The sequence below is a fragment of the Zingiber officinale genome, chromosome 5B, assembly GCF_018446385.1.
Source record: "Zingiber officinale cultivar Zhangliang chromosome 5B, Zo_v1.1, whole genome shotgun sequence".
Taxonomy (NCBI): Eukaryota; Viridiplantae; Streptophyta; class Magnoliopsida; order Zingiberales; family Zingiberaceae; genus Zingiber; species Zingiber officinale.
In genome coordinates, this window is record NC_055995.1 from 74855030 (window position 1) to 74882630 (window position 27601).

General features: G+C 35.3%; 1 protein-coding gene across 3 annotated transcripts; it reads right to left on the minus strand.

The window, feature by feature from the left end:
* Positions 1-484: 484 nt before the first annotated feature.
* Positions 485-27601, minus strand: LOC121984548 (general transcription and DNA repair factor IIH helicase subunit XPB1-like). 3 transcript variants are annotated; one of them, XM_042537521.1, is made up of 20 exons: positions 27429-27598; positions 27293-27345; positions 27169-27229; positions 26903-27071; positions 26602-26824; positions 26443-26499; positions 25661-25804; positions 25504-25584; positions 25200-25287; positions 8015-8352; positions 7170-7245; positions 6871-7064; positions 5170-5333; positions 5018-5090; positions 4650-4763; positions 3639-3719; positions 3385-3444; positions 1077-1160; positions 846-988; positions 485-750 (listed from the first exon to the last, which is right to left on the minus strand). In XM_042537521.1, exons 1-20 carry the CDS (start codon positions 27442-27444, stop codon positions 657-659), a joined length of 2313 nt encoding a protein of 770 aa, XP_042393455.1. In that variant the 5' UTR covers positions 27445-27598; the 3' UTR covers positions 485-656. The 3 variants fall into 3 exon arrangements, 2 of the variants coding, with proteins under 2 accessions (XP_042393455.1, XP_042393456.1); XM_042537522.1 differs by lacking the exon at positions 25661-25804; XR_006112940.1 differs by lacking the exon at positions 485-750 and having other exon boundaries at positions 923-988; positions 3351-3444; positions 27429-27601.

The window sequence follows — 27601 nt, forward strand, 5'->3', positions numbered from 1 at the left end:
TAAAATTGCAACGTACATCGGATGGAAAGCTCGTTCTTCCTGTTTACTTTTATCTGGAATGTTATTGGCTCTTTATTAATTACATCTCAAATTGTTATTGGTTCGTTATTTGCGCGACATCATATTGCTTTCGTCATATATGTTGTTGAAAGTGTTTGTATTTTATAGGGAATATAAATGACAAAGTGTAAGTTCATTTTTTTGTTTAATTTATAAAATTCACTACTTCAGCTTGATATCAAAATATATATTTTTATTTAATAATTTATTTCATTCGATTTAACATATGGAACAAAGAACTTTGTCATATTACTAACCTATTAGATGCAGGAGAAGAGTGAATTATTTTTGAGTTTTTAATCTAACTGTTGGCCATACTTTTCAACAGTTTCAACTTTAAGCGGTTAAATCTATTTATTCTCTTGATTGATTTTGGATTTATTTGCATTTGAAAAATCCATCATAATTAAACTACACCTGTTTATTTGAATGAAGCACGAGTCCTCTGCATTCTTAGAATAAATACAACTTTATTTCTAATTCATACACGATAAAGGCCAATAATTTTTGAAAATCACAAGCAGCTTTAACCATTGTTTGCAGCATACACTTTGAATTCTCTTACCAACAAAGAATACCATCTGTTGGATGAGCATTCAAGGAGCAAATCGCTTTTTGAACAACGTGTGTCTCTTTGACGGGTCCTTTGGTTTCGATTTCGAACCATGTCCTTGCTTGTTCTTCCCAGTGCTGAAAAATCCAATAATGAAGCAAATCATTAGTATGTTAAATGATTCAAAATTAAATAAATGTTGCAAAAGGGAAAAGGCATGTGGAAGACTTGCGTGTATTCCATATAGACCATTCCATTTGCTCCGGAGAAAGCGCTCATTGAGCCAGCAGAGCGCTTGCTCTTGATAAGCGTGATATCATCCGAATCCTCCTGCAACTGCTCCAAACCCACCATGTCATCTCCAGCATTCAGCACCTGTTTAAAAAGAAAAACTCCATTATTATAATCTCAATACACAAAACACTCACCAAAATTCAAGAAAGATCAAAGTGGTAAAAAAAACCTTGCTTAGTAGTTCAATTTGCTCATCAAGACTATGATAACTGAGATCAGCGCCTGAATCAGGAGGGGGCAAGCTAGTGATTACCTATAACAGTGTTGTTTATTTATTAGGTGTGAACATAAAACTTCCTATAACAACACTCGACCCTCAGAAAGTCAGAATATAAGCACATTGATAATTAAAATATAATTCAAAACCAATCTAGATGGAAAAACGAATTTCACTGAAAATATTGCAAAGTATGCAAAGAATTAAATTGCAAAAAGGACCTTGTTTATGAGCATTACTATATTATCCTAGTAAGAAAATTTCATCATTCATTAGCAATCACACAAGCTCTCAAACTGTATTCCAATTCTAAACCGAATATACAATTGTTCAAATACACATCTTGAACTTAAAACTTAATGGAATTAGGTCGACCAAATTTAGTTATAGCTCACACATCCCATAAATCTAAAGACAGGCAAGATTGAAAGAGAAAAAAAAAGCGGACATCTCATCAGCTATGAGCAGATTTAAATGCACAGCCCTTGCAAGTGCATATGAGAGCATGCCTATCCACTTACATATAGAAACAAGTGAGGCAGAGAGAGAATACATGTAGATAGGGCCCAGTTATGATGAGCTAACTACATTTTGATAGAGGGGGGAGGGGGCCACAGAATGCTGCACAGAGACAAAGAGCATGCATTTTGAGTAGATAGGGAGCATGCATGTAGATAGCCTCATAGATAAGGCCTCCAGTTCCCTGGCCATAATTGAGAGTCCACATCCAGCATTGACATGGGCGCCTGCATCTAGTAGAGTTCTAGCTACTGCACTGTGATTCAGACTACTTAGGCTGCCCCATCAGCAAGCATGAGTAGCTGTCCAAGGCAGCAGTACCAGATAGGGTATGTAATATGGACAAGACAAGCACACATCAGAGGGTATTGGAGGCATACATCTTGCATACCCGTGATGCACACTGGGGATACGACTACCCACTAGCACCCCGCGAGTCACAAGCAGCGACCCTTTTTGCGTTTTTGATGAGCCTCATACCTGATATACTATTAAGTATGTCCTCAGCACATGCTTAGCATGGGCATGGATTGATCAGGTGGCAAGGGAGGATGTGACTGGCAGAGCTAGTGATGGATGACAGGGATATCGTATGGATGATGGAGGTAGGAGATGCATAGAGGAGAGAACCACGGGTGATAGAGGAGCTGAGGTGTACAGGATGCACTAGTGCCTTGCATGGAGGTAACATCTACATCCTAACACGCAAGGGGAGAGAGGGAAGCAGGGCTCCAGACATGCATGCAGGACTGCTGAGGAGGCGTTGAGTTGCTATTCATTTGATACACCGCGGCCTGACCACAATTGCGGAGGCATATCAGATGACTGCAATGGAGGCAGTAGGAGATGGACCCGAACTGAGAAGTATGATGTATCATGGTTCACAAACTGCGTCCACAGGAGGTGGAGCTAAGGAGAGAGTGAATGTAGGGGGGCACACGTAGTCAGGGGATCGTGGAGAGGAACACCCCCTCAGGTACCATTGTTGGATAGCATTTGTTGAGCAGCCCTGATGGACTTGAGGGAGACAGCAGAAGATGCCTAGAGCAGACTGAGAATGTTGTCCCATAGACTACAGAGCAGAGGAGTGGGGCTCATGTAGGACAAAGGATCGCCAGAGGCAGATGCTGAGCTGGATGAGGCACAGGAGCGCCCTTAACAGACACCTGTATAACAGAGACGACAGGGGATGACTGATGCCTGATCACACACTCCTTGATGGATGGCAGGCACGAGGCTAGAGCGCACCTGATAGTCATTGATTAGCAAGATAGATGGTACCCACAATTGCACATGTACATATTACCTTAGTTCCCTACTCAAATCTGATACTGCATCAGTATGAACCATGACCACTGTATGCTTTTGGTATTTTATTGGTGATTTATATTTACCTTTTTATAAATAAAAAAAAAAGATCGGAAATGCTTATACCTCTATATTGCCTAATAAAAAATTTTCTTCTGTTTGACATCAAATAAAGCACTACAAATTCATAACATCCCATATAAGAAGACATTTATAATTTGACCAACACTTCAAAATAAAACTAAAAATAATCCTATGGAAGAAAATGTGCGATATATTGAGAGCTCAGAAATTTCAAGGAGAAAAAAATTGTGATTGATACACATGAGCCAATTGCATTAGATGACAGGAAATAATTGAAGCATGGCGAACAAAAACTTAGGACAGGTATTTATTAACCTTTGTTAAAATAGGATAAACCAATGTGGTTTACCTTGAAGCTATACCCTTGATCAACTAAGAATTGCTGTCTTTTAGTAGAGTAATACATTTCCTGTATAAATAGAGAGAACAATTATTAGACTACATGCTCCACAACTTTGATGCGAGTTGAGCGTCAATATAACCAATAGATGGAACAATTACTACTAAAACCAACAGATGAAATAATGACTACAACTCCATATGCTCCACAACTTTAGAACTAGTTCAGCATAATGTCTATTAAAAAAAAACAGAATATTGCACCTGAGTATCTGTGGAAACAAGGGAATAGAAGAAAGCATTGTATTCTTCTTTTCCACCTGCCATTCTGTCTTGCAGTTTCCCCTGCAATGGCAGACCATGCCGAGGAATGACAAAAAAAAAAAAAACAAACACAAAAACAATGAAATGCACAAGGCTATTTTATCTACATATTCAGAAACAAAGAAGACATGTTTCTGCCAAAATAAATCACACAAACTGATTCTATGTCCAATCCAAAAGTGACACCAGAAAATCAAGTGAGGCCATAATAGCTATATGTAGTAAAAACATAGAAGTTAACAAGAGTAACAAGACAGTGCTTATCAAATAATCTATTTATACGATGAATTGAAAGATAATTGATAGTAGAGAATTAAATAGACACAGTTTTCATTGTTTTCATATGATAGTGCACTAATGTTGTGGCAATCTATAATAGGAAAAGATGTTGGCTTGCAGGACAAAGGGAACTATCATATATGTAGTCAAATCCAAAAATTGTTTAGATCTGCAGGTTTTATATAGTGATAACCTGGATTCAAAGCAATCAACTATACAAGAAAGTCAACTAATTTATGTTGCCCAATCAATTAATCTGGTTTGTCTTCCTCAAACACTATCTGCTTTTTCCTGCCAATTCCATTGGGACCCTACGGCAGATCCATTGGTCAAGGACTAACCAAACCTTTTAAATTTTAAGCTTACCAGCTTGACCCAACCCAAAGGGAAAGTTCACAATACAAGTCAGCTAGCACAATTGAAATTCCAAGTAATTATAATACAAGTTTTTGCAAGATAAATTTCTGCGTAAAATCAACTAGAGAGATTCTTCCGTCAGAATCAAATACAACAATTTGAAGTTTCTAATGCAAGCTCAAGGTATCCCCAGCCATTCCAAAGGCTTAATATGACGCAACTTAAAAAAATGAAGTTATTGGATTTTTTGAATCATATCATGGCACAAACTAGTCCTTTAGTTTCTTTTCCTACATATATTATGTTATAAATTACCTTAGCCCTAAGAATACGACCCAAACGTTGTGCTTCTTGACGCCGTGAACCAGCATGAGATGAAATCTGTATTATCACATTGGCTTCTGGAATATCAATTGAGTTATCACCAACCTGGCAAAAAAAAAAAAAAACAAAGATACAATCATCTTGATTAATGACCAATGATGCTTGACATCCAAAAATGAAAAAAGTTTTAACGAAATAATGAGCTGGTCTACTCTTTCACTACTTCAATGAATTAAGTCTAAGACCATCCTTTTTTATTTTTCAAAGACCATGAATACTGTAATCTTCAATCTCATATCTAGTAAAAAAATATTTAGAAGCTACTAAAATATGTAGTATAAAAATAATAATTCACAAACCTTGGACAGGAAGATTGTATTAACATCAGGATTGCTCTTGAAAGCTTCAAGAATCCTACTTCTTTCATTATGACTGAAACCAATATTTTAAAAATTAAATAAAAAACAAAGGTCACTATATGGAAATTTTCATCAAACCACTCAGAAAGAACCTGGTTGCACCGTAGATCATGGGCTTTCTGAGCTTCATTGCATATGTAGTTAGTGCAAATAGATTATCCGCAAAAACAATAATTTTATCTCCACGTTGCTGCTCATGAAAGCGAATAAGAAATTCACAAGCTCTGAACTTATTCGGATTCATCACATATAGTGCCTTGCAAGATAGAATCTACTTAGTTTGAAAACTAATCAAGACTATGAATTGACATAAAATTAGAATTGAAACATATAAATAGCAAAGAAAAACTGATTAAATCTCAAAGTAAATTAGTATAGGATTTGGTGACAATGAAAGAAGTCCAGATCTTCTTTAGGTAAACTAAACCGTCAAGGATGCAAAAAAATTACAATGTAGACAATTATATATATATACTAAGAAAGAAAATTTCTAATTCTCCAAGCAATATTAGAATAGATTACATGTACAACATTCTAAGTCATTTGGCTCTATCAAGGGAAAACTTGAATTTATGAATATGGACATGATAATGGTATATTTAATTAAATAACTCTTTAAGATGTCTATCTTCACATAAAAAGAAAATCGTTCTATTAATCTTTAGATTCTCCACATAAATTAATTCTTGCATTGAGACATGGTCATAGTTTCAAACAATTACGTGAACTAAGTAGTGCTAGTACTTGATTGTATTATATTGAGGGCAAGGTTAAAAATCTCGAGCCCAATCAGAATTTCAAACATTGATTGAAACAATATTAATGTTGATATCATATTGGTGTTTCAACGTATAGTGCCAGTGTAAAATTGGAAAGGAGAGAAGAAAGAAAAAGGAGATAAAAAAGTAGAAAAAAAGAACCTAACTATATATATATATATAGATAGATATATCAAAATTTAACCTTCATGTCTCATGTCTAATTTAGGATGATACAATTCTGACATTATATTGTACATAAACAAGTTAAAATAATAATAAATAGTATTTCAATACATCTTAAAACATTTGTAGCGTGTCTAGTGGTGTCAAATGTCAATATGATATGATACTCATCAACATGATATGCCAAATGATGTGCCGAGAAATATCAAGTTCCAGAAATTTGATGGAACCATACAATCCAACTATACTGCCAGACATCGTACAAAATTTGAAACCATGGTTGTGGAGGGAAAAGATAATATTTAGATCAAGCTAAACCATCAACAAATATAATAGCTTCCAAACAACATCTGTGTAGTGAGATAGGATGATAGTTGGCCCATGGACTGAAATGTCATTCCATTTGGTGGACACAAGCAAAACTACCATTTGGTTCAAAACCAAAATAAGGTAGGCATGAACAAGAACTACCTCAACATCATACTATTTGTCATGGGTGCTTCCCATTGATTGCCTAAGATTCATCTTGGATAGATATCATTGTAGCACCACCTTGCGGCGGCTTCAAAAAATCAAGGGTGGGCAAAAGCAGGAAGCCGCACTTCATAATCTAACATGCTAATTAATAACTTGAATCCACTATTTACTAAACTAACTTGTTAAGCTTACACTAATTACCATCCTTCCTATCATCAACCTCGTGATATAATGACAATCGACTCCCGACTTGATCGACCTCCTTCTCTAGGTAGTAGTGGCCAAATATGAATCTAACTTTATGCAAGCTACATCATTGTATCCAAGATAATCTAATATAAAAATTTTAGCATCTCCAAACAAATGAAATACCTGTTTTTTCTTTGAATTCTCTTTCTTCAAATATTCTGCAAAAAACTCCTTGGTCATAGGACACCAGACTTCAGCACACTGGACATTAGCAATAAATCCTTCTTTTACCAAATCCAACCAGTTTGCCTCATACAGTTTTGGTCCAATAAGAAAATTCAAGTCTGTGATTCGTTCATCTTCTCTCACAAGTGTTGCTAAAGTGACAAGAAAACAACATTCAGCAAAAAGAAACATGAAATATCAGGCAGCTTATGCAGTACAGGTAATCATAAAAGTAATTCAATAGAAGAAAAAATGACCAGTAAGTCCAAGTTTGCAATGAGATTTGGTGATGCTAATTACTTTGCGAAACATATGTGCTGGAACAACATGGACCTATAAGGAAAAAAAGGAGAATAGAAAGTGAATCTGTAATATAAAGAAAACTCTGTTGAATCGAAAGGAAAGTTTTTGCATGGACAATAAACTATTACTTAACACTAGATATATTATGACAAGAAAAATTTAATTCTTGGATGCAGAATGGTAGGTGGCACTTTCTGTTCACTCTTGATTTTGATGGCAGTGATTTCCTACTGCTCCTTTATTATTTTAGATAGTGATTCAATGAAATATCAATTGCAGATCCCTTATATGTTCAGTCTGGAATAGCTTTAATTGTGCAATCATCATGAAATTTTATAACCCATCAAACAAAGGAATATAAAAGTACCCATCATTAAGTCACCGAGATGATTATATTCCATGGTCTTAATCTCCATGGCGATTCTGTCACAAGCGTACATCTGGACTATTGTAATAAAATCCTGATCAATGAGGGAAATTTCATTTTATTTCATTCAAGTTTCTAAAATAGCATGTGATTATAGAATAATCAACCTCAAGCTGTCTTTACCCCAATTATTTGGGGACAACTACATCAATCTTATATCTCCATTGAATTTGAGAAAGATTTTGTCACTAGCAATATCCAAATTGAACTTTTAATTATGTTAACTATAATTTTGTTTGCCTCCCTTTGGCCTTTACTCGAAGGCCCTCAACTGCAATCCATTAATTATAGAATTTATGAAATGCACATGCATGTACTGAAACTAATTTATCCAAAACATAGATATGTTATGGATTAGTAAAAAAAAATTACCTCATCCATAAGTAGTAATCCCCATTCTCTATTTCGTATTTCTTCAATGATTTTTTCAGAATCCTCAGATCTCTTCCCACCAAAAGCTATCATGTTGTAGGTGGTCACAACTACACCAGCAGACCCACGAAAATTTTCTTTATTATCAGATGTGAAACGGCTTATGTTCTCTTTTTGTATGGTCGACCAGAGAGTAAACTGAAAAGCCCATTGATCCACAGATACAGCGTTTGTAGCCAAGCAAAGACAACTCTTTTTTATAGAACAAGCAGCAGAAACCCCCACCAGAGATTTCCCAGCCCCACAAGGTAACACAATGATGCCAGACCTAGCTCGACCTGGAATTACAACAAAAAAGTAAAGCAAAATCTCTCAAAGTTAACTTGTTGTTTAAGAGCATCCATGAAATGTACTGCAGCATTCACAATTCAGGGAAGATTCAGCAACAATAGCTCTAATCACACATTGTCATAGAAATTCAACTCTTTTACTGAAAATAGTATGACATTATTTTCTAACAATAACAATCAGCTACGTTCTCGTTTGAAATTTATATTGTAATAGAGTTAGAGAAGAGACTTTAATCGTTCAGTGAAAAAGAGTTTGGATCCATTGAATTTGGCAAAATGGTAATGAGGATAGAGCAAAACTACATGTCGAAGGAAATGCAAAGAAATTTGAAATTAGTCGTAACTCTTTTTTGCAATGAACGTTGGAAAATAACACAGTTTCACCACATAAAAAAAATGTATTTGCATAAATTTCCAGATATACATAACAACAAATTGTACAAAGGCAGAAACAATTATCTTAGCTCAAGTTTTTTTCCTAAATTCTTTTAGTCTGGACTCTCTTTCATAATAACTCTCTCCAATCAAAATCCACAAGAAATCATACAAAATAACAACTAATAACAAGAAGGAAACAAGCATAGAAATCAAACAAGTAAATGAAACATAATATCAAGTATGTAACTTACTTAGTTACCAATTCCTGTGTGTTCTTCAGCAGCAACATCAAGTTGTGTTTTCTCAACAATTTTATGGTCATTGTAGTTCTTACATTGCATCTAAAGCTATATGATAAAAGGGGATTCAAGCTTTATGAGGTCATAATTTTTGAATCAGGTTGAATCATGGGACCTATAATATATCAAATTGAAACTCATTTAAAAATCTACATTTTTTATCGGGTGTAACCACAACGACCTATTCTTAGGCTCAAAAAAAAGTTATTTAAAACATTTCAAAGGCTTCAAAGAATTTTAGCCTTTTTTATTAAGGTTATTTTCATCATTTACATTGTTAGAATTTTGAGACTATTTAAACATTTGTTTAGTTGATGTTAGGGCTTAGGGCATTATATTTATTGGAGTTAACATTATTCCTTTAAATCAAGAGAAGAATACTCTGCATTAGAATACAAAATAATCGCCATTATATTATGTGTTAGTTGGTATCAGAGCCTCACCATCATCTTTGATGAACTTCAGCGATTTCAATGGCTAGTTGTCGTGTTCGTGGGAAGCAGAAGCTCTACTTCGTGATTGTAGCATGAAAGATATCATGATTGAGGATTTACAAAGGCAAGTCGCAAAATTAACCCAGCATCAGGCGACGTAGGATTTTGAAGATCATGAGATCACTGATCTTGATTTTGACGAAAATTCATATCACAATTGTGCTAACTTTTGAAAACATTATAGATGAGAGGAACAATATGGAGACCTCAATTTTCGGATTAAACCCAAACTGAGAGATTCGTTGATTGGATTAATGAACTGAAGAAAATATTTAATTATAAGTTCTATCAAGTAAAAATTAAACTAGTTTCCATCAAACTCAAAGGTCGAGCATTAGCATGGTGGGAGCAGTTGTGATGCATACGAGATAGATGGGGCAAAGTCAAGATCACTGATTGGGAGGAGATGAACAAAAAAGATGAAGAGTTATTTTCTTCTATTCGATTACACTCAAACTTTGTTTGATCGACTTCATGCGTTGAAGGAGGGTGTAAGATAGGTCGATGATTATATGAAAGAGTTATACCAATTAATTATCCTGTGTGATTTATCTAAGACATAGGAATAGATGTTGGCACGATATTTAAGGGGGTTGCGCCACTCTTGCAAGATGTCCTAAGTCTTCATTCGTTGTGGATTATTTCAAAGGCATATTAATGTGCAATGGTTGTTGAAAACAATAAAGCAAGAAACTTGTAGTCAGGAGCTAGACCTGCGCAACAAAACCCGGCCCTGGGGCCTTAACCAGACCTGACCCAATCCTGTAACTGGGTCAACGAGTCGGTTACCCATTGACCCAAGTCACTACGATTCAGAGGTCCAATTAATCGCCGAACTAACGGTTAACCGACGATTCAAATCTTCAATTCGGTTTATTTTTTGTTTGTAGCCGTTGGAACCGTTGGCTAACCGATGGTCTTGACCGTTGAAAGGAGGATTGGTGAGGTTTTTTTGTATTTTGTTAACGATTGAGATTATTTGATTGTTTTTTGATTAATGGCTATAATTTAGTGTCTATTACTCTGCAAGTTCTATAAATAAGAAGTTTCATTTCATTATTTCCATTCCATCTTCTCTATTCTCATTCTCAATTTCAAAATTTTGATCGCTTTCAACTTTAATTTTACATGCTTTCGACTTTAATTCAACAATTATAATGGAAAGAGGAGGTTCATCCTCTCAATCTCAAAGAGGCAAGGAAAAAGTAAATCTGAATGAGCATCTTGATATTCAATTTATGATATTGAACAACTTTTGACACCCAACACAAAGTAAGTACTGATAGCAATACTTCTAAGCATCAGAATGCTCCTTTAAAATTATCCATTGTTACTAAACATTTGGCTATCACTGTTTAGTCCAAAGAATTACATGCAAAATGTAAGTATTACAAAGCCTCGTTCAAATTCCAAACGGGCAGTAGCTATGGGTCATTGAAACGACAAGTCGAAACGAAGCACATGATGAAATGTGGAATTGAACGTTCTCAAGCGCAATTATCCAAATTTTTCTTGTCTAGTACAAGTACCGATTTTGATTTATTTATGTATTCTGATAATAAATTAAAAGAATAATTAGCTAGATTTTTGTTTGTAAAACATCTTTCTTTTATTTTTGGATCTAAATGTACTTTTGAATTGGGAATTACTTAATCCCTAAACATGTTTCTCGAAAACCACTTACTCGTACAATTAAAAGATTGGTAAAGGAAAAAAAAATAATTGAAGAAATTAGTAAATTAAATAATTAAATGTTTTATGCTATGATATTTGAAATGGTACAAACACATTCGTATATAAGTGTGCCTTGCCATTAGATTAATAACGATTGAAAAATTCAAAAATATTGGTTAGATTATAGAATTTTTGATGAATCACATAGTACTCACAGCATCTCTCAATTATTATGTTTAATTTTAAAGGAATATAGATTAAAATTTTAAAATATTTTTGATGTCATTTGATAATGTTCATTCTAATATAACTAGTAATGAAGAACTTAAATTTATATGTCAATTGTTGGTTTATTTTTTCATATTCATTGCATGTCATATTTTAGTAGTGTAGTGTTAATTTTAAATTCACATAATACGGATGAATTTTAGTAGTATAATGCTTAGTGTGGTGTGTCTATGGATGCATGTCATATTGTTGAGTCTAGGAGTGTCAATTCGGGTAGGTCGAGTGAGTTCGAGTTAAAACAAGGATATTACAAAAAAAAAAACAACCCACACCCGACCTGAACCTGAAAATTATAAACCCGAACTCGAACTAGGACCAACCCGAATAATCCAACTAACCATACCAACCCGATTTGATTTTTTTACTATTCTTTTATTCTTTAACAAAATAACTAAATAAAAATTCAAAACACCATAATAATAATATCTTAATTTAAAAAAAATATATTAATAATATAAATAATTTTAAAAGAAAATAAAAAACAAATCACTTACCTTTCTATCCGACCAACATAATTAAAGTCAATTCAGGTCACAATTAAAATCCAATCCGAACTCAACTCGAATTTTTTTTCGATTCATATTTTGGGTTCAACCCGAACCCTAAAACCCCAACTTTAATCTGATATTTTTAGACTCGACTTAGGTCGGGTTGGTGGGTCAAGTTAATTTTTGACATCCCTAATAGGGTTGTCTTGATAGTATGAGTATTATTCACGATGGACTGAAGAATATGTATTTCCTTATCAAGGGAAAAAATATTGTATTGGTACTCGACGAGAAGGAACCACTACTATCTAATACAAGAGTTTTAGATGAGATGGAATATGGAGACGTAGTTTATACTTTCTTGCCTTGTCAGAACAATGCAATAGTCATAGACTCTATTTACTAGTAGAAGAGCAATAGTTGCAAGCAAATTTTGTCAAGTTGATGTCAAAAGATCTTCCTCCCGGCTAACACCTATGAGAGATCCAACTTTAAATTGACCTTATTCAAAGGTCAAGTTTGATAAATTGATCAGCATATCGCCTCAATCCCAAGAATATCGCCTCAATCATAAGGTTGAATAATTGCAGCAAACAATTGGAAAGAAGTTATATTCATAAGAGCCTAAGTCTATGTGCACTCTCTGCCCTGCTTGTATCAAAGAAGGATGATTCGTAGTGTATATATGTATTTATAGTCAAGCCATCAATAGAATTAATGTGAAGTATAAGTTCCAATTTTCCCTTAGATGATATGTTGGATTAGCTGTTAGATGATACGATATCGCTAGATCAAAATAAGGTCTAGAGACGAATAGAAGACTATTTAAGACGAGATATGAGTTATATGAGTGGATGGTCATGTTTTTTTGATAAAATGTGTTCATTACATTCATGAGGCTTATGCATCAAAATGTGATGGAGATGAATCGAAGAGTATTTAAGATGCAACATGGGCTATATGAGTATATGAGTGGATAGTCATGCATTTTGAGCAAATGCATCCATCACATTCATTAGGTTTATGCATCAGATCTTGCGACCTTTTATGGGAAAATTTATTATGATTTACTTTAATGACATTCTCGTTTATAATCCGACATGGACTTCACACTTTGATCACCTTCTATTTTTAAAAGACTAAAAATGTAGTGCTACTTTGCCAACAAGAAGTGTTCCTTTTTCACTATGTCAATAATTTTTCTTGGTTTTTTTTTTTGATAATCTAGATAGTTAACACTTCGAATCGACTAATTCTAGAGGCAATTGGTTGGACCCCATGAAAATTTCTCAACGGCCACCGAAATAAATTTGGAAAACGCTCACGTCAAGCCCATGGCATCAAACTTTCACAGCTAGAAACCCATTGTAGGCAGAAATTTCTTTTAAAATGGCATTGTGTAACTTGCAAGAAGACTATGGATGTCTGAATTGCCCAACCTTTCATTAAAGAGATCGAGCACTTATATAATACTCCTTGATCCATCACTCTAAATCGTGATACCAAGTTCATAAGAACTTAAGTGGGAAACTGGAACACAATTAAACATTAACATCACCTACCACCCTAAACAGATGGCCAAGATGGTAAATCAGAGTTTAGGCAATCTTTTAAAGTGTTTGACAAGGTCGTGGGAGTGCTCACGAAATAGACGTGGTAAAGTCAAGATCACTGATTGGGGAAAGATGAAAAAAAAAGATGAGTTATTTTCTTTTATTCAATTACACTCAAACTTTGTTTCAACGATTTCATGCATTGAGGCAGGGTGCAAAATCGGTCCATGATTATACGAAGAAGTTTTACGAATTAATTAGTCAAGTGATTTATGAGACATAGGAGCAAATGTTGACATGATATTTAAGGAGATTGTGCCAGTCTTTACAAGATATCCTAAGTTTGCATTCGTTGTGACTGTTTCAAAGGCATATTGACATGCAGAGTTGTTGAAAAATAATAGAGTAGGAAACTTGTGATTAGGAGCTAGACCTGCCCATGATTCGGGTTTTAACTGAACCTAGCGCAAGTCAGTAATCAAACCCAATATGGGCGTGAAACCGGGTCAATGGGCCGATTACCTATTGACCTCGATTGCTACAATTCAGAGACCTAATAAGTCGTCGAACCAACGATTAGCCGTTAATTCAAATCATCGGTTTTGTGTTTTTTTTGTTTGTAGCCATTGCAACTGCCATCTGTATAGCAAGTGGGAGGGGTTTTTTATAATTTTTTTAACGGTTGAGATTATTTGATTGTTTTTCGATCAACGACTATGATTTAGCATCTAAACTCTATAAATAAAGTCTCATTTCATCATTCTCATATGATCTATATTCGCATTCTCAATTGTGAAGTCTCAATATTCAATTTATTGATGATGAGACCGAGCAACTTTCGACACTCGACACACAAAGAAGTACCGATGACAATACTTCTGAGCATCAACATGCTCCTCCTTTAAAATTATCTATTGTTAATATTTTAATGTCACTCTTTCGTCCGAAGAATTGCAGGTAAAATGTAAGCATTGCAAAGCCTCCTACAAATTCCAAACAAGCAACGATCATAGGTCATTGAAACGACACGAAACACCCAACGAAATATGGAATCGAATGTTCTTCAAAAACAATTATCTAGATTTTTTTGACTAGTAAAAATACTGATTCCAATTTATGTATGTATTCTAATAATAAATTTTAAAAATCGTTAGTTAGATTTGTTTTTGTCGCTCTTTATTTTAGTTTTGGGTCTAAATGCACTTTGGAAGATTTTTGTCAGGAATCATTTAATTCATCTGCTACACGTGTTCCTCAAAACACCATTTACTCGTACAATTAAAAGATTAGCAAATGAAAAAAAATAATTAAAAAATTACTAAATTAAATAAAATTTCATTCTAATATTTGAAATGATCATTGGCAAACACATTTGTATATGGGTGTGACTTGTCATTGAATTAATAACGCATGGAAAATTTAATATTTGTTATATTGTTGAGTTTTTTATGAATCACATAATGCTCACAACATCTCTTAATTATTATGTTTAATTTTAAAAAATATGAATTAACTTCTAAAATATTTTTAATATCATTTAATAATACTAGTTCAAATAGAGCTAGTATTGAAGAACATAAATTTATATGTTAACTTGTTATTGATGGTTTAGTTTTTCATATTCGTTGCGTATATTATGTTCTAAATTTATATGTTCAAAATGAATTAAATCATATTAAATAAATTAGAATTATTATTTCTTATTTATGGTGGCATAATACTATAATGAAACAATGTAGTATATTTTGTAAAAGTAATGAAATGAAACTTAAAAAATTTCTACGGGGTAGAATTCAATATATCAATTATTATAAAATTTATTTCAATATAGAGAATTATTATGTTTATTTTTTTTACAAATTACTAATAATATTAATACATATTTTTTTACACCAATAGAATATATATGGAAGTATTTGTGAAATTTAAAATTATTTAACTTTTCGGTGTTGTTTATCCTACTACACATTTAGTTACGATTAATTTTAGTAGTATAGTGTTAATTATAAATGTACTATTTAATAAATTATTATCTTCTTGCATATTTAGCAATAAAAATGAAATGGAAAAAGTATTTTTTTCATATTTCTGAAATTTATTTTGTTACTTTTGATTTAGATCCTAGATTTAAATTAGAAGTTTTATAAGAAATGTTAATTTTATATTTATACATAATATCAGATATTATTTATATCATATATAAATATTATAGTACAAAATATTAGTATTAGTAGTAATTTAAACTAATTTAAAACTTACAAAATATAACTTTTATTAAAACAACAGGTGAAACAATCATACAGGAATTTGAGAATTATTTTTCGACTTCTTTTAGTTTAAATAAAGCACATAGCGAGTCGGATCAATATTCTACGGTGGTGGTCATAAAAGGCTCAAAGTTTTGATCCTCTCCATCATTGCAAAAAGAATTTAGCTTGTGCAATATCAATCATTGCTATAGAACATACGTTTAGTGTCGGAGATAATATATTAGATGAATGACGATCTACTTTGTCTCCCTACTCTTTATAAGCCCAAGCATTATTTGATGATTGGACCAAGAGCTGAAAAAAAAACTCAAGGAATGCAACTTTTATGTGTTGGTGCGGGAAGCATCCGACGATCGAACCTGTGTTTTGATTATGTCAAAGGGTCCAAAATTAAGTTGTCTTGTTATCTAACAAGGTTTATTGAGCTTGCAGGAAAGTCCTAAGTTGTCTTAGGCAAAAGTCCTAGTGGATTCTAGGCAGGTGGAAAACCCTAGAGGGTGGTAACCCTAGGTCCTAGGGGGCGGTAACCCTAAGTGATGGAAAGTCCTAGCTGCGGTTAGGCAAGTGGAAAACCTTAGAGGGTGATAACTCTAGGTCCTAGGAGGTGGTAACCCTACGCTAAAGAAAACCCTAAGGGGTGGTAACCCTAGGTCCTAGGGGGCGGTAACCCTAGGTCCTAGGGGACAGTAACCCTAGGCTGAGGAAAACCCTAGGGGGTGGTAACCCTAGGTCCTAGGGGGTGGTAACCCTAGGCAGAAAGTCCAGTCAGTTTGGAGGACCGATCTGGCAACAGGTAAACTCTCCTGAGTGAGTAGGTGAGGACGCCTTCGCCGTTGAGGGAACAGTAGGCGTCAGTTCGACCTAGGATTTCCAGAGGAAATCCGAAGTCAGAACCGGATAGTCCGAACACTATCAACTTAATTGTTTATATTATTTGCTCTATTTGCCTAACTCTGTTTTGCAGGAAACTAACAGTTCTGCAGGATCAGACATAATCTTGATCGGTCGACCGAATGACCTAATAGGTCGATCGAACCCCAGTACACAAAGAATCAAAATCCAGCTCTCGGTGAAAGGTTGACCAGAGGGATCGATCGATCAAACCTCGGGGATCGGTCAACTGAACCGAAGATAGATAGAGACCTGGTCGAGCGAGTTGATCGGATCAGATGAGGCAGAGACCATCGGCTGATCGGTCGATCGAACGTAGGCGCTATCCAGAAAGGCTGCATCTGGACGGAAGGTCGAGCAAGTTCAGCAGGTTCGGTCGACCGAACCAAGGGATCAGTCGACCGATCCGGGCCGAGTCAAGACTTGATCCTGAAGATCAGGGGATCTGGATCAGGCTTGAAGCTGCTATAAAAAAGGATCTCGGCCAGCTACTTCGAACAACACTTTCTGAGATCAAGAACGAACAACTGCGCGCACTCTGACAACATCTAAACGCTCTCCAACGACGATCAAGTCAGAAGATAGATTTCATCAAGTCGTTGATAACAAGTTGTATTTCATATTTGTAAAGCTTCATACTTGTATTATTCCTTTGTAAAGTTTTTCAAACTGATAGTGAATTGCCAACGAAAGCGATCAACAATCACGGGCCTTGGAGTAGGAGTCGCCATAGGCTTCGAACCAAGTAAAAGAAATTGTGTTAGCAATTGCCTTTGGTTCTTTCTTTATTTCCATTGCATATTTACTTTGTGTTTTTCAAAACAAGTGAAAAAGCAACACGTGCTATTCACCCCCCTCTAGCACGTCTACGATCTTACATTATGTAACGATGTAAAAGACTTTAACACTCAAGGAACAAACACTACAAGAACAGAAAATGAAAGTAACATCACTTCATGAGGTAAAAGGGTAAAAAAGTAATGAACTACATGGGCTTTGATTCCCCTATACCCTAAGGGAATAGATAACTTAAATATATGCAAGCCCTTCTTTACTTTTTTAATACATTTATAATTTTATTTTTTTTAACATAATAATTTTGAATGTGATGAACCATGAACCGGTGATTCAGAAACGTGAATCACGTTTAAGGTTAAGGGTCAACCTAGAACTATCGAACTGACAATTCTGACCTATCGTAGTGGTGATTCCAAACCATGGTCAGGTCTTACATAACAAGCAATTGTAGTATTTGTTGTAGCAATGATAGTTTCCATTGCCACACTACATTTCGCTTGCTACTTTAACTTGCCTCTAGTTTCAAAATTACTACAGAATCGCTAGAAGTCATCATGTAACTGCTAATTTAATGAAAGCTAAAGAACAAGATAGGATATTTTAGAGGGGAAATAAAAGCTTGTTTACTTTAGGAGGAAAAAAATACATGTCAAATTGATGCTAAGCGTCGATGCTGTTAGAGGTGGTGGATCAAAGCCTTGGCGAGACTTTAATGGGAAGCAGAGGCGAGGGAGGTAGTGTTGGCGCCGATGTTGATGGAGGCGGCGGTGGATCAAAGCCTTGGCGCGACTTTAATGGGAAATAGAGGCAAGGGAGGTGGTCTTGGCGCCGATGCTGATGGAGGCGACGGTGGATCAAAGCCTTGGCGAGGCTTTAATGGGAAGCGGAGACAAGGGAGGTGGTGTTGACGCCGATGCTGATGGAGGTGGTGTCGGCACCGATGCTGATGAAGGTGGATGGAGGTGGTGTCGGCACCAATGCTAATGAAGGAGCTGAGATGAGTGTGCGAGGCGAGGGAGGTGATGTCGACGAATTTATTGAGGGCTTGGTTTGTTAGGGCTCGGCAAATTTGTTAAGAGTTATATTTGGCATATTAAATCTTCGAGTTGGAATGAATCCAGATTACATGTTATTAGTCTTGTAATCCAGATTACAAAATTTTATTCTTTTATAATACAGATTACATTACATTACGGATTTAAAATTATACCAAACAAAGTAACCAATCTTGTAATGTAATCTTGATTACATTACAAGATTGATTATCCCTCACCAAATATACCCCAAAGGTGATTCAGGAGATGATTGATTGAGAACTAATATTTTTCACATAACTTACACAATTGTAGATAAAGTCAGTAAAATAATCATTGACAATGTAGTCATGAGAATGTTGTGTCTGAGGTGACTGTCCAAGAATTAAAGTTGAGAATGGAACATCTTAAGTCGTACAAGTTGTCGTGGCTTAATAAAGGTAGTGAGGAAACAATAAATAGGAGATGCCTCATATTTTTTTAAATTGATAGAAAAAATTATGATAATGCTTGGTGATGCATGTCATATATTGTTGAGTCTAGGGGTGTCAATTCGAGTGGATCGGATGAGTACGAGTCGGTACAAAAAATGCCCAACCTGAACCCGATAACTATAAACTCAAACCAAAACCAAGACCAACCCGAATAACCCAACTAACTCGGCTAACTCTTTAATAAAATAATTAAATAAAAATTCAAATCCCAGAATAATAATACTTTAATTAAAAAAATTGTATTAGTAAAATAACTAATTTTAAAATGAAAATAAAAAGACAAACCCTTCACCTTTCTCTCCTACCAAGATAATTTAAGTCAGCCCGAACCTGACCCAAAATTTTTTCGGTCTGATTTTAGATTCAACCCAAACCCAGCTCAAACCCTAAAACCCCTAACCATAACCCTATATTTTTTTACTTTGGTTGGATTGGCGGATTGAGTTCATTTTTGACACCCCTAGTTGGGTCAACCTTAGTAGTATTATCGCAATGTTATTCATGGGACTATAGAATACATATTCCCTCAACATCAAGAGAAAAAAGATTGTATTAGCACCTCGACGGGAAAGAACCACTCCTATCCCGATAGTCAATAATACTAACCTACTTTGCATGTCAAGGATTTTAGATGAGATGAAACATGAGATGAAACATGGAGATGCAGTCAATGATTTGCTACCTTGCCAAAACAATACGATAGCCATAGACTCTATTTACTAGTAGTTGGTAGTAGATTTTATCGAGTTGATGTCAAAAGATCTTCACTAACACTTATGAGAGATATCCTTAAATTGACCTTATTTCGAAGTCGAGTTTGCCTAATCAACCAGCATAATGCCTCAATTCTAAGAAAGTTGAAGAATTGCATCGAACTATTGGAAAGGGGTTATAATCGTGAGAACATGTGCCTATGTTCACTATCTGCCCTACTCATGCTAAAGAAAGATGATTTGTAGCTTATATATGTTACAGCTGAATAATCAACCGAATTTCTAATTCCCCACTTAGATGAAATGTTGAATTGATTGTCTGGTTCTAAGGTCTTCTCAAAAATTGACCAAAAACAGAATATCACCGGATCAAAATAACACCTAGAGATGAATGAAAGACTATTTAAGACACAACATGAGTTATATAAGTGGATGGTCATACCTTTTGAGCAAATGTGTCCCTCATATTCATGAGGTTTATACATCAAATCTTGAGACCTTTTATAGGAAATTTATTGTAGTTTACATTGATGACATTCTCGTTTATAGTTTGACGTGGGATTCACACTTTGATCAACTTTATTCTATTTTTAAAAGGCCAAAAACATAGTATTTTTTTGTCAATAAGAAGTGTTCCTTTTCCACTATGTAACTTTTCCTAGTTTTTTTTATAATCTAGGTATCCAACTCTTTGAACCAACCTGACCCCTTAGAAGTTTTCTACCGACCACTAGAATAAATTTGAGAAGCGCTCTCGTCATGTACATGGCGTCGGACTTTCACTACTCGAAACCCATTGTAGGCAGAAATTGCTCTCTGAATGGAGTTTTGAACCATGATGATTTTCCAATTTATGGCACCATGTGCTTTACCGTGTGCGTTGTTTTGTTGTTATCACTGATGGTGTCAGATCAATAAAAGATAGATGTAATCTTGGAATGATTTAAACCAATGGTCTTGCATGATAGTCAAAAATTTTCATGGATTGGCTTCTTAGTATCATTGATTCATCAAAAATTTTAACACTCTGATTGTTCTTATCACCGAGTGTCTCAAGAGGCATAATTTCAAGTGGTATGAAGGGGAAGAGATCGATTTTCAACTAGTACAGAAGTACTGGTTTTGACACTTTAGTTTTGATAGTGTTTGAGGTCAATTATGATGCATCCGACATTAACATTGTTTTGAGTTAATCAAGGTGTCCAATTGTTTTTTTAATGAGAAACTATCTGAATCCAAAAAAAATATTCTACATATGACTTGAAATTCTATATAATTCAATCATTGATGCATAAGCATCAGTATCTAGTACATGAGTTTATTCTGTTTACTGATCACGAGACCCTGAAGTACATCAATGGTCAACACAAGATGAGTAGATGGCATGCCGTAGATGGCATGCCAAGTGGATGGCTAACTTACATGAGTTCACCTTTATACTGAGGCACCAAGCAGAGAGTTTGAAATGCCCTGATCCGTTGTTCTTTATTAATTACTATCATGAGTACCAAAATTACAGGATTTGAGGCTTTCATAGACATACGTGCAGCCGACCGAAAGGATATTCAAGGAGGTAAATGATGGTTATCGTCATGATTTTATTTTGCATAATAGTTATTTATTTCGTGGATTAACATTGTGCATTCTAGATTATTTATTGAGATGGCAGATTGTAAGTGAGTGCTTCATAATGAGGCACACTTTAGTCGTGATCATAGTTGTGAAAAGTACACACCTAGTTGCGCCTAGGCACAAGAAGCAGTCAGGCACACAGTGCCCCATGCGCAATACTTGAATGAAGTGCGCTTAAGCGCACACCTTTTGAAAGGTTAAGGCGCTTTTACAGCATGTTTTTCCTCGACTCATACCTTTAAATACTCTGTAAATTCAGTCGGTTGCATTGACTTGCATGCATGCAACATATTTTTTTTATTTGACTTTTGCTCTCCCTTGAAAATGAACATTAACTTCCCTTAGTCTCTTGTAAACTTATTTCATTGATTTGGTCTTGCATGACTCTTCGTCTCCCTTAAAAAATTAGCATCAACCTCCCCTCCCCGCCCTTCTCAAATGTGAACTCTTCTCTCACCTACAACATCAACATCAACATCAACATCAACATCAACATTAGTTTTCTAGATTTGACTACTTTTCTCCTTTTGTTTTGTCATAATGGTATATTTTTTTCCACACAAATTTAAGTTTATAATTTTTCTTATCGATTTTGTTTTTTCTCTGACATAATCAAATTGTAAATTAGTTCACAATTTACATTCTAATGATTTTGTTTTTTCATTCCTCACAAATTCCAATTGTAAATTATTTTAGAATCTTCATTCAATTTTGATTTTTTTTTTTTAATTTGAAATTTGATTTGATTATGAAGATAAACTATTTCAATATTTGAATGTTAGTGAATTTTATATTTACATTATTATTTAATAGTTGATGAAATATTTAAATTTTGTTAGTGAAATATTTGGTAAAAAATTATTATATATGTTTGAATCGTAAAAAATTTATACCCAAAGCACCATGCGCCTCACCTTGTGCAAGCGCCTCAACCCCAAAGCACCTATGCGCTTTTAGGCGTCTAATGCCTCAAATAACTATGGTTCTGATAAGACATGGGCTCTTATCTCTTCAAATTTTTATTGGCCCAAATTGACGAGTAATGTATCACCTCAGCCCCAAAGCACCTATGTACTTTTGGGCGCCTAACGTCTCAAATAACTATGGTTATGATAAGACATGAGCTCTTATCTCTTCAAATTTTTATTGCCTCAAATTGACGAGTAATGTAGCTCATTTTGTATACCGATATTATGTATGTCGGTGGTGTAAGGGAGTTCTCACCAATGTAGACTTGTACACTTCCTTACCTGTTTTTAAAACTCCTTGGTTTGATGCCAATATGAATTTTGTATTGGTTACCCCGCACCCAACAAGCCTCAGATTCTATCTTAGTCATGGTTGACAGGTTTTTCAAGATGGTCGATTTTATAATTTGCAAGACGACTATGGATATAGTTCGAATTGCCCATCTTTTCATCAAGGAGACCTTAATCCATCACTTTAAATCGTGATACTAAGTATTGGAGCAATCTGGGTACCCTAGGTTTTGATGTTTGGGTAAAGGTTTAAGTTAGATTTATTGTTGTATTTGATATGTATTATGAGTGTGCAGAATACAGGTACAACAAGGAAAGTCCTAGTGTGATCTTGGCAAAGGATGAAAGTCCAAGGGTGAGTCTTAGCGGTGTAAGTCCACGCATGTAGCCTTGGCAACGTAAGTCCAAGTGTGACTTGACAATGGATAAAGTCCCAGAGGAGCGACCTCTTGGCAAAGGAAAACCCGACAACAATGACAAGGCCGATGGAAACTCTAGAAGGCAAGGCGTGAAGGATGGGGAGGCATCCGAGGAATGCGAGACTAGAAGGCTAGGTCTAGACGAGTGCACGAGAGATTGTACTCAGGGTAAAATCCTAAGTTTAGGGATTTGCTGCAGCAGTACTATAGTAATTACTGTAACAGTACTGTAACAATTATTGTAGTAGTACTGTAGCAGTACTGTAGCAGTCGACTGGTGTTTTCATCAGTCAACGGGTAGCGAACAGAATGTCTCTGTTCGCTCAACCCATGTGGATCAGTCGACTGATGTTTTCATCAATCGACTGGTATCGAGTCATAGAGGACCAGTCAAATGGTGATTGTACCAGTCAACTGGTGGCGGGAAAACAGCTTGAAGTTTTCCTCTTGAGCTCTATTTAATAGAGCTCGGGGTGCTTGGGCATGGTTGACGAAATTAGTGGTGGTTAACCCTAATTAGAGTCTACAAATGTTCAAGTGATCTAGTGTGGTCTTGTGCGAGTTGTGATGAGGTTTCTCCACCCACAAGGAGCTACGCGAGCTAGCTGAAAGTTATCCGGGGAATCATCCACTGACAGATCGGGATCGTCCACCTTACGGATAGTCGTGGAGTAGGAGCTTTATCTCCGAACCACATAAACGAGTATGTCTTTGTGGTTTATTTGTCTTCATTCTTCTTATTTTAGTTTAGCTTTCTATTTGTTAGTTTGTTTTGTATCCCGCTGTGCACTAGCATTATAAGAAGCGAACGATTTGGGTGAGACGCTATTCACCCTTCCCCCCTCACCCTCTAGCGGACGTCAAAGTCCCAACACTAGGTTCATAAGAACTTTAAGTGAGAATCTGGATCACAGTTAAACTTTAACAACACCTACCACCCAACCGACGTGGTGAATCAGAGTTTGGACAATCTTTTAAGGTGTTTGACATGAACTAAGCCCAAACAATGGGATTTGCATTGCCTCAAGTAGAATTTGCCTATAACAGATCAAAATACAAAACCACAGATTTAAGTCTTGTTGAGATTGTTTATGGGCAAAACGCATTCAAGGTACTGGACTTAGCCCCTATCCCATGTCTAGATGATTTAGTCCTAAAGCAGATGAGATGACAAAGTATCTTTAGTGTATTTATGAGCAGGTGAACAGGCTATTCATGAGAACAATACAAAGTACGAGATTCGGGTTGACAATCATCTCATCAAATACTTTTTCTTGTTGATAATTTTGTTTTAGTTGTATTAACTCATGATCGTTTTCCTATTGACGACTATAATAAGCTTAAATATCAGAAAATTGGACCTTATGAGATAGTGCAGAAGATTAATGATAATGCTTATAAGTCATGTCTTCCAAATCACTTGAAGACTTCTAATATCTTTAATGTGAAGCACTTTAGTTCTTGTTTTATGGATTCTGATGACACTACTATAAACTCGAGGACGAGATTTTTTTCAACCCAAAGCAACTGATGCTGGGGATCCGAGCTTTGAGATGTTATGTAGATATCTATATTTGTTACCAGGTGTAACCATAACGGCCCGTCTTAGGCTAAAAAACATCATTAAAAACCTTTTTGGAGACTCCAAAGAATTATAGTCCTTGTATTAAGGTTATTTTCATCTTTTGCATTGCTAGGGTTTTGAGAATATTTAAATATTTATTTAGTTAGTGTTAGGGGATTATCTTTATTAGAGTTAACATTATTCTGTTAAACTAAGAGAAGAATATTCTACGCTTGGCAATTTCTTGTCTTCCCTAAAATACTCTTTTAGAACTAGCCTACAAGATAATGGCAATTACGTCCGGAATCACTATATTACTAATAATATTCAAATAAAATAAATAAATTTTTGCTTCACTGGAAATTTTTGGTTAGACTTCCACATCTTATACATTCTACCATAACAGATACCAATCAGATTCTATCAATCCCCATTGAACATGTCTATAGGTTTAGACAATTTTATCGCTGGCTATATATGTCTAAAGCAACCATCAATATTTTTCATCTTGGCTTAGCATCAATATTGATGATCAGTAGATTTGTGTTGTGATTAAAATAAGCAAACATATGTGATAACATACTTACCATTGCTAAACATCTTACTGAGGCTTTTTATTTGATATGGTCTTCTTTCCGCTTCAGGTTTTAGTGCTATATTCAAATCAGGGTTCACCTGCATTTAAATTTCTTTTCAAGTTGCAATAACATAGAATGAGATGTAAAATGAAACAAGAAAACAAATATTCTAAAAAAGTTCCAAAGAGGAACTATATCCACTATCACCTGAGTGAACATCTTGAAATTACAGAAAATGATAGTATAACTTGAAAATTCAGCATGTCCTGATAACATAGGCATATTTGAAACAAAAAACAGAAATATGACTCACTATATCATTGTGAACGTTATATTCCTCGAGCATAGGATAGTTTAATGCATTCGGCAAACATCGTTGTTTTACATTTTCCACCTGCAATAAAAAACAACACTGCCTTAGACAACTTCCATTAAATGCATTAAATATAGGATGTGAAACCATAAGGCACCTGAGAAGGGTCTATCTCAAAAGAATATATTTCCTTTTCCTCTGATGCAGAATCTAACTCAACCCCATCCAATAAGTTCTCATGTACACCATGTATCTCATGCACCGATTTACTAATTGTGAATGTATCAGAACCTTGTGAATTCTAAACAAGCACACATTAGATGAGTAGGTAGAAGCAACGATGGAAACACAAAAGGCACTAGATTACATAAATGAATATTGACATTCAAGGAATGTTTACTCCAGTAGATAGAGGAATAAAGGAGGGGAAATGGAAGAAGACAGGAAACATAAGTGAGAATAGTGAAAAAGATTTCCTCACAATTTTTCTCAAACCAACTTCAAGCAAAAGTTTAGAGAGGAGATGAAATGAGATTGTTGACCAGTTGCCTAGTAGTTATGTTTTCCATACTTTCTTCCTTCTCTAAGAATTAAAAAACCATGGAAGATCTACTTTTCATTATCCTTCCCCTCCATTTCTCATCCCTTTCCTCCTTTACTCAGTACCTCATAAAAATTGAGATAAAAGAGTTAGGATACACTTTAGTGGCATTTGACAATGGCCAATTGTCCACTTCTTGAATCTATTATGACAAAGCCAAGGATTGACTTTATTATATAATTATTATTGTGTTTAATATTTAATAGTATTTGATTATTTGCAAACAATGGTATACAACCATCACATATAGATTGATGCAGAGAAGGTTACCAAAGAATAAGGAATGTCATATGTCGACATGATTGTTCAAAAATCAAGTGTCCAAATTCTGTAAGCACCTCAAAATTAATCTGAGCCTTGGATATAACTTCATCCTTGAGCAATCTCTTCAATACCTATATTCATGAATTTGCATGTTGTCACCAATGATGACAAATAATCCACCTGATGTGAACAAAACAAAGATGACTCAGAACTTCCACATAGATCGAAGTTACCTCCGGAAATTGTGACTTGACAAAATATCGATTATTTTTCAGCACAAGCTTAACTTTTCCATAATTAGCAGTTGATCCATGGATAAAGTCTATTATCTCGGATGACAACTTAATTTTCGACAGCTTGCTCAGGATACTAATAATAGTCTCAGTCTCCAGACCCGCAGAAACCGCAGCATAGAGAGAGTGTGGCGTCAAATTGTACTCGTGAATTAATTCCGGTCTGCAAACAAAGATACTCACAACACGTACAAAAAAAACCCTAAGGCAAAAAAATCGGCCCAAAATCAAATTTTGATACCTGGTGACAGGTTCGGCGATAGCGATAAGGAAATCGTAGGCTTGCTTGTAGAAAGGCGAGAACGTTTCTAGAAAGATCCGGCCATCAGGGCAGGCCCAGATAGGCCTGTTGGCGTGATCAGGCTTCAGTTCGAGATTGGTGAACTCCCTCGCCTTAATCTCCCTTTCACCTTACGAACCACAAAACCACAATCATCACAACAAGAACATGGGGATAAAAACTCACAAAAAATTGTAAAAAATAAAAATCCATCAATTTCCTACTACCATCTCGGGTATCATTGTCGAAATCGTTCCCGTAGTCATCGAAATACTCTTCTTGTGTCGCCTAAAAATGCAAGCGAATAATTAGGAACAGAAAAACAAAAAAAGTTCGGATCATTTGCCTCACCTTAGACGAGGAAAAGCGAGTCTTCAGCTTCTTAGACGATCGACCTCTTTCTTCTAGTAGAAAAAGGTATTTTGACAAATTAGAGAACAATAAAAAGGAGGATATGTTATAAGAAGCATATGGATTGGATAACCACCGTCGCCGCCTGCCATTAGTGATGAAGCGATTCCTTCTCGTCGAGGTTCGTGGCGGGCAGCGGAGGAGAGCCGGACTACGTAAATGTGCAATTGTGCACGGTAGATCCTAATTATCAAGCCAAAACCCAAAAATATCCCTCCTAGATTTTTTTTTCCTCACTAGCTTAATTTT

What these genes read in the sequence shown, in the direction of transcription:
- LOC121984548 (XM_042537521.1), bottom strand. An exon ending in ATAACGTTCACAATGATATA is followed by an intron (nt 25,288 to 25,503) that starts GTGAGTCATATT and finishes ATTTAAATGCAG; the next exon opens with GTGAACCCTGATTTGAATAT. An exon ending in GTCGTATTCTTAGGGCTAAG is followed by an intron (nt 3,720 to 4,649) that starts GTAATTTATAAC and finishes CTGCCATTGCAG; the next exon opens with GGGAAACTGCAAGACAGAAT.